The 8,460-nt window shown below is 34.4% G+C and overlaps 1 protein-coding gene across 1 annotated transcript; it reads right to left on the bottom strand.

Moving 5' to 3' along the window:
• Positions 1-2,275: 2,275 nt before the first annotated feature.
• LOC107465427 (uncharacterized) lies at positions 2,276-4,618 on the bottom strand. Its single transcript, XM_021131879.1, is given in 1 exon segment — positions 2,276-4,618. A coding segment is annotated over 1 exon segment (2,343 nt).
• Between the last annotated feature and the right edge of the window lie 3,842 nt (positions 4,619-8,460).

Raw genomic sequence — 8,460 nt, 5'->3', positions numbered from 1 at the left:
TTTGTGTTGAACTATATATTAATTATTCAATTTAATTCTAAAAGAATGCAACATTAACTTTTACCTATTTTGACACTCATAAATTACTAAGAATAACTTAGAGCAATTTCAGTTATATATAAAAACTGATTAGAAGAAAGGAACGGACAGCATTAGTGCTACACTGCTACAATTTCACAAAAGACCTAAATTAAAACTAATTAAACTAATAACAACAAAAATAGGATTTTTTTTTGGACATTTCAACTTTCAGATCAGAACCTATTTCTTAGAAAAAGCCTTGATGCCTACAATATATGTAACAAAACAAACAAACAAAATTTGGATAAGAAAGAAACATTAAACATATCACATCAACATTCAATTTTTTCGTTAATTAATAGGTAACATCATGCATATATCAGACCCTGAAATCTTAATTGATGGATACCATTTAACTAAAAAGCAATGTGAGCAAGCATCATAATGCCTTACAACAACAAAATTAGGCGAAAAAAAGGAAATAGAATATTCAGCACTTACATCATAAACCAACTTGTGTTAGTAGATATTATTACATAAGCATAAGCATTCTAAGTAATACAAGCATTTGAACATAGTCTTTCTAACTCTTACCTATTTATACAGACTCAGATTCACAAAGTCAAAACCACAAATCCCAGATCTCTAAAATCCCTTAACATGAGTCACCTTTTTTACACAAAGAGACCAAACCCAAAAAGTTTAGATCTTTGACTATGGGTAACACAAAACAAAGAATCCAAATCTACCCAGTTCTCAAAAAAGTAAACTTTTTATATCAAAAACAGCGAATGTTTTCTGGGTATGGCAAATGCGAGTGTAAATCTGAACTTTTAGTAGTAGTGGATTAGAATTGAGAAGAAGATTAACAGTTTTAACAACAACTACACACATATGATAATAGAAACTTGAATAAGAAAAATAGTTTTAAGAGTTTCAATTCGATTAAAATAAAATATTATTTTACCAAATCAATAGAATTCTTAATCATCAACATATTTTATAGCCATATAATTTTAGTAATTTTAAATTATTTATAACCCTCAAAATTATTGTTTCAGTTAAGAAATCAATTTTAAGAAATCAGTTTAGAAATCCAACCTCAATCTGTTTTTGGTTCATCAAATCTCAATCTCCACAATTCACTAATCTTCTTCTCAACAACAATTAGAACAACAAGGTTCTCAACCCATTCAATTTAGTGACCAAATTTATTGATAATATAACCAAAATTTACAACAAGCACTCATTCTCAATATTCAGAAAACAGTCACAATTAAACCATCATTACAATAATTCCAAACCGAGCACAAACCTAAATCAATTCAACACTCAACACAATATTATCCAGTCAAATTAAATTAACATATCCGGTAACCAATGATTCTCAAACAAGTTTGCAACAATATCTAAATAAATCTCAATTCCACAACTAAATCAAGAAGTTAGCGTAACCAGGAATTCGAGTAATTAATCACTTTCAAACAATTAAATCATTATTCCCAAATCACAACCTCAAGTCAAAATCAGTCTCAATACCACACCAATCACATTTTTTTAAACCTCAAACAAAGCTAATTCCGCCAATTAATCACTGATAACAACAAAACCAAGTTGATTTCTATCAATTAATCACACAAAACATTCACAAATTATTTGCAATTACTCACTAAACTTCATTGGCATTCATGAATTTAAACAGTTAATTTTAAAATAATCCCCTACCTTAATTAACTAGAACTCGAAGAAATCTATAACTACGATAAATTTTTTTTTTCCTATCTCGCTGCAGCAGTAACCTTACACACAACTAGCAACAGCTACAACAATCCCAAAACAGCATCGACACCAATACTAGTTGTAACAGAAATTTAGAAGCAAAGTGGCAGAACTAAAATAAGAATATATCTGACTATGATTAGAACAAGAACATGGCAAAGGAACAAGTTTGAAGCAGAATAAGGATGAGAGGGTTACAGTTTTAAAAATGGAGGAATCGGAACCAGAATAGCAACTTCGGTGTTCTTTTCCAACATCAAGGGAAACGTCTGGTTCACCACCATCAGCGGCACACAGCTCGACGGCGGACTCCACCCAGTGACGGATTCAGAAAATTTTATCCGTGGGGGCAAAATATATATAGTATAATAATAATTTATATAATTATACTATAGTATTATAAAATATAATTATTCTTCAAATTATTTAACTAACAAATTAAAATAATAAAATAATAATTTAAATAATAAATAATTTAAAATCCCATTCTTCTGGGTTTCATATTTTGAAAAGATTGAATAATCTTTTCATTGTCAATACAATCAAATGTCTCTCTTTCTATGTATGTCACTAAACAATCATTTAAAAATTCATCTCCCATACGGTTGCGAAGCCGACTCTTTATGATGTTCATAGCAGAAAAGGTTCTTTCAACTGATGCAGTTGCTACAGGCAAAACTAAAGCTAACTTCAAAAGAAGAAACACTAATGGATAAACAATATTTTTTCAAGTCTCAACCAATTTTTGAGAAAGAGCACCAATCCCATTTAAGTTTGAGAATTGATCATCAGAACGCACATCTAGTATGAAGTTCTCAAGTTGACTATCAAGTGCCAAAAGTTGAGTAGAAGAAAATTCTAATGGATAGAATTGAGCTAACTGGATTAACTTCTCCTTATCAAACGCAATAAATGAGTGTCTTGGATTCAGACAAGTTATACAAAGAAGTAATTCAGTATTCACCTCTGTAAAATGGTTGTTGAGTTCTTGAAGTTGTCTATCAACTACTTGATAGAATATCTCAACTTCAAAATGATGCAAATTTGAGATCTTTTGAGCTTTGCGTCTTGATCTTCCTTGTGACACAAATATATCATCCATTTTTGGAACAGTAATATTATATTTTTCACAAAACAATGAGACTTCGTCAATTAAAAGAGACCAACCGTCATTTCTTATAGTTTGCAACCGTTGCTTAGACACTTTAACCAATGCCATAGCATTTACAATGTCTTGATCATTCCTTTGTAATGCTTGAGATAATTCATTAGTAACTCCCAAGATATTTTTCATCAAGTGCAAGTTGAAAATGAATTCAAAGGATTGAATGACATTCAATAAATGACATGCTTCAGCTCTTTGTTCTGAATTATTTCCATCTTCCTCAACATATTCAAGAACATTGACCACGGAAGGAAACAAAGAAATTAATCTAAGTATAGTTCCATAGTGTGAACCCCATCTAGTATCTCCAGCTCTTTTCAAAGTTATTTCTTGATTCAAACCACGTCCACTAGCAATTTCTCCACTTTGTAATGCTTCAATTGTCTTAGTCATCTGACTATCACGAAGCATATCTCTTCGTTTACATGAAGCTCCAACAACATTGCACAAATTGGTTAACAAATTGAAAAGCAAAGCAATTTCAACTTGTTTTTTTGCAACCGTTACAAGAGCTAACTGAAGTTGGTGAGCAAAGCAATGTACATAGAAAGCACAAGAATTTTCTTTCAATATCAAAGTTTTTAAACCATTAAATTCTCCTTGCATATTACTTGCACCATCATATCCTTGGCCACGTACTCTTGATAAACTTAAATTATATGTTTCTAATAATGACTCCAATGCTAATTTTAGAGATAAAGCATTAGTATTAGAAACATGAACAAGACCAAGAAAATGCTCCCTAACTTGCCCTTCTTTATTCACATACCTTAAACAAACTGACATTTGCTCTTTAATAGAAATGTCGCGGGCTTCATCAACCAAAACAGCAAACAATTCATCCCCAAGATCATTAACAATAACTTTTGTCGTTTCACTTGCAGCAGCTCTTACAATGTCTTTTTGAATTGAGGGAGCTCTTAGTTTAAGATTCCCACGAGCATTTTTGAAAGCACGACCAATCTCTTCATTATGTTGCGCAAGAAAGTTTAGAAGTTCCAAAAAATTTCCTTGATTAACAGAATCATCTGTCTCATCATTACCACGAAAGGCCAATCCTTGTCGCAAAAGAAATCTAATACAATCAATTGTGGCTGTCAAATGAATTTGATAATTCTTTTTAGCTTGCTCAGATTGTTTTTCAATAGCAGCACTAATGTGTTGTTTTGGTTTCATAAGTGCTTCACATTTTCTCCAAGCTTGATTATGAGCACTATCATGAATCCCAACATGAGTTTGTAATCTCTCCTTTTTTTTCCAATTTGAAAAGCCATTTGTTACAAAAGCATCACCACCTTCAGTCTCAGGTTTCATAAGATAACAACAAAGACAAAAAACAGCATCTTTTGATATACTATACTCTAACCAATTGCCATAATCATCAAACCAATTAGAATTAAATCTTCGAAAAGATGAACCACAAGCAGTTTGCGGAAAATCATGATTCCTTGGTTGACAAGGACCTTTTTGCAAATATGCACATCTAACTTTGTCTCTGTCATTCGGATGATAACTTGAAATCTTTGGTCGTTGTCCTGGATCTGCTATGAGATTCTCTACTTCGAATTCTAAAAATCTCCTCTTAGAAGAAGTTGATGAATTGTTTTGGGATCCAATCTCCAATGATGAAGTTCTTTTGAAATATTTCTCCATTACTAATAGAATAAAATTATAAACCTAAATTAATTCACAATTCTATATAAATTGAAAAGTTCAGTATAAAATTATAAATATATTGAGAGATTATACTGATAATATATTCTTACATGATGAATTGCTTAATATATTCATATAAAAGATCCATTAAAATAAGAATATAAGACTATATAGCTTTAATTTATTAGAAACATTTGAAGCTAGCCCTTTTCCTCAGCATATTATAAATACATCATCAATTCATCATAATTGAATACCACAAAAGTACAATGAAAAAAGATATTCAAATGAGATATTACATATATCACAAGTTAAAGGAAATTAAAACGCAAGTCCATAATTTGCATTAATTATCCTAATAGAGATTTGAAAGTACAAATTCTGGTTTCTTTGCCAGTAGCCAATTGTAGATGGCAGAGATTTGATGTATAGAGTTCATGCTTTGGAAGCTAGGAATGAATGATCAGAAAGTACTTTAAAATGCTTGCTATAGAAACTGAAAGCTATGTACTGTAGTCTGTAAGCTTCTAAATCATCATCCCTTCTAAGTTCTAACATTCATATCATAATCCCCTGATTCCCCTCTCATTCTTATTCATATCATAAATTCCTATATCTGTGTTTTTTTATTTTCGAAATAATTCTTCTACTATAGGAAAATGTCAAGCCAATTACATCAGAACACAATTACATCAGAACAATTCTTCCATCAGAACACAATTACATCATAACTCCATTAAAATTCCATCAGAACACAATTGTTAATTAACAAAGTAACCAACAATTATATTAGAACTCTATCAGTCTATCAGAACACAATTACATGATTTACATCAGAATAAACTCAATCACATCAAAACAAATTAATCAACTATATCAAATTGAATGAATTAATGAACTATATCAACTTAATAACAATGCAGCAAATGAGAATAAAAACTGAATGAAGCAGGGTACCCAACGGCAGAACCAGCGGCACCCAGGACCCAGACACCCAGCGACAGAACCAGCGGCAGAACCAGCGACACCCCACACACCCTGAACTGCTGAAGACAGAACCAGATCTACACGCCGAAGGAACGGGAAGACAAAACCAGACGAGGATTTAAGGCTTGCAGCTGTGAAGACCAAGGAAGAAGAAGAAGAAGAAGAAGACCACACCATACACCAGACACTGAAGGAACGCAGCGCCAGAACCAGACGCGGGCACGCTGCGATGCAACGAGAAACTGACGGAGCCGACGCGGGAGAAAGACTGAACGGAGTGGGCGAGTGGCGGCAGACGACACGACAGTAACTGAGGGCTGGAGTTTGGAAGCGGTCAAGCGGAGGTTGGAGGCTGGAGCAGAAGAACAAAATTGAAAAAGGGAAGGAGAAGGGTTAGCTGATTAGGGATTTGGAGGGTGGGCAGTGGCCAGTGGGGTCAAAATGAATTAGATGGTGGGGGCAAAGTAGACAATTCACTAAGAACTACTAATTAATTTTTCTAAATTCACTGGGGGCAGTTGCCCCCACTGAGTGCTGAGTAAATCCGTCCCTGACTCCACCCACGGTCACGGTGGCGGCGGCGGCAACAACGGCAACGACAACGGCTCCTCTAGCTCGTGGTTCCTTCTCTCCCTTTGCGAGCTTCCTCGGTGACGGCAGAAGCTCCGGCCATGGCGACACGACATGGATCTAACGGTGATGATGTGTGGCAGCAATGGCTCCACGGCGCTGGAACAACGACGGGAATGGGTGACTCGACGGGAGTAAGGAGGCACGGCGGCTAGGTGACAGCGCTGCTTCCTCTTCTCTCTTGAATCTCTATCTCTCTTTCGGCCTTCCTCTCTCGCGCAAGGCTCCACTGGGAAGACGACGGCTGCATTAAGACGCGGTGGCGGTGCGGTAGCAGTTCCCCCTCCTCTCTTCTCTCTTTCCCATCACAGTCTCACTCTAGGATCCCTCTCTCTCCCTTTTCTTTCTTACTTCTGATTTCTGTTGCTGTGTGTTGGCATGTTAGAAGAAAGGGGAAGCGGTGTGGCGGTGGTAAATGGCGGTGAAGATTAGGATTTTGTGTGTGTTTTGAAATTAGGGTTAGAATTGAGGTAGTTGAGGTAATTATAATAAAATTTAGAGATAGTAGAATAAATTAAAAATTAATTTTAATTCAACACTAATATTTATAAAAGTATTATATTAATTATTAATTTATAAATTTATTTTTAAACAAATACTAATTCAATAACTAGAAATAATTAAATTAATTTCTTTTAAATCATAAAATAAAATTCTAAAATCAAATTATTTAAATTAAAGCAGATAAAATTCTCATTATTTTTTAACCATAAAAATTTTAAATTACTAATAAAAAGGTATTCAATTAATATAAAAATCTCTGAAAATATATTATGGAATAAATAAAATAAATCATAAATAGTTTAGTTTTCAAAATATGGGGTCTTACACTGCATGTTCTTTGAACTTTGAGTGTCTTCCAACACCACATCACCATCTCAAACTGAAATTAATTATGACGGAGCTTCCAATCACGGCGACACAACTTCCAACGACAGCGACAGATCTGCTTGCGGTGACTGTGCCACTGCTGCATGGCTGTGGTGGTTGCGAGGAGGTGCAGCGGCTGCGGGAACGCATGCGGGGACTGCATGGCTAGAGGCTAGGTTTATGCTGTGTAATTTCAGAGAGAAGAGGATCGTGGTACTAGGTGAGTGTGGGTGTGGCTACTTTGGTTTCCTTAGCTATAGTTTTAGGGTTTTAAGGTTTGTTTGTTTTTTTTTTAAAGCACAAAACTTAATAAATAATAAGTTTTAAATCTTTTTTTAATTAAAAATTAATAATATTCAACTTAATTTTTTATATATAAAATTAGATTTAAAATTTTAATCTTTTAAAGTTAATCACATGAAGTTTTTATTAAATTTTAATTCTTAAAATTTTTAAATTTTAAATATATAAAATATTTAAAATTATAAAAAATATATAAAAATCTTAATTAATTTAAATTCAAATGATTAAAACTGTGACTATAGATCTTTTTAGATTAACTCTTAAAACTGTTATCATAGACCATTTTAGATCACCCCTCAAAACCATGACCATAGACTCTTTTAGGTCACCCTTTTAAAAAATCGTGACTATAGACCCTTTTAGGCCACTCTCCAAAACCGTGACCATAGACACCTTTAGGTCACTTCCCAAAACCGTGACTATAGACCCTTTTAGGTCACCATTTCAAAAAACCGTAACCATAGACCCTTTTAGGTCACCCCCAAAACCGTGACCATAGACCCCTTTAGGTCACCTCCCCCCCAAAACTGTGATCCTAGACCCCTTTAGGTCACTCCTTAAAACCGTGACCATAGATCCCTTTAGGTCACTTCCAAAAACATGACCATAGACCCTTTTATGTCACCCTTCTGAAAAACCATGACCATAGACCCTTTTTGGTTACTATAAAAAACCGTGACCATAGACCCCTTTAAGTCACCCCCAAAAATCGTGACCATAGACCCTTTTAGGTCACCCCCCAAAACTGTGACTATAGACCCTTTTAAGTCACCCTTCCGAAAAATCGTGACCATAGGCACCTTTAGGTCACTCCCAAAATCGTGATCATAGACCTTTTTAGGCCATCCCCAAAACCGTGACCATAGACCCCTTTAGGTCACCCCCCAAAACTGTGACCATAGACCTTTTTAGGTTACCCTTTTTTGAAAAACCGTGACCATAGACCCTTTTTGGTCACTATAAAAAACCGTGACCATAGACCCTTTTAGGTCACCTCCAAAATCGTGACCATAGACCCTTTTCGGCTACCCCCCCAAAATCGTGACCAT

Source organism: Arachis duranensis, chromosome 9 (assembly GCF_000817695.3).
Source record: "Arachis duranensis cultivar V14167 chromosome 9, aradu.V14167.gnm2.J7QH, whole genome shotgun sequence".
In the NCBI taxonomy this organism is placed as follows: domain Eukaryota; kingdom Viridiplantae; phylum Streptophyta; class Magnoliopsida; order Fabales; family Fabaceae; genus Arachis; species Arachis duranensis.
This window is presented reverse-complemented; position numbering and strand designations above follow the sequence as displayed.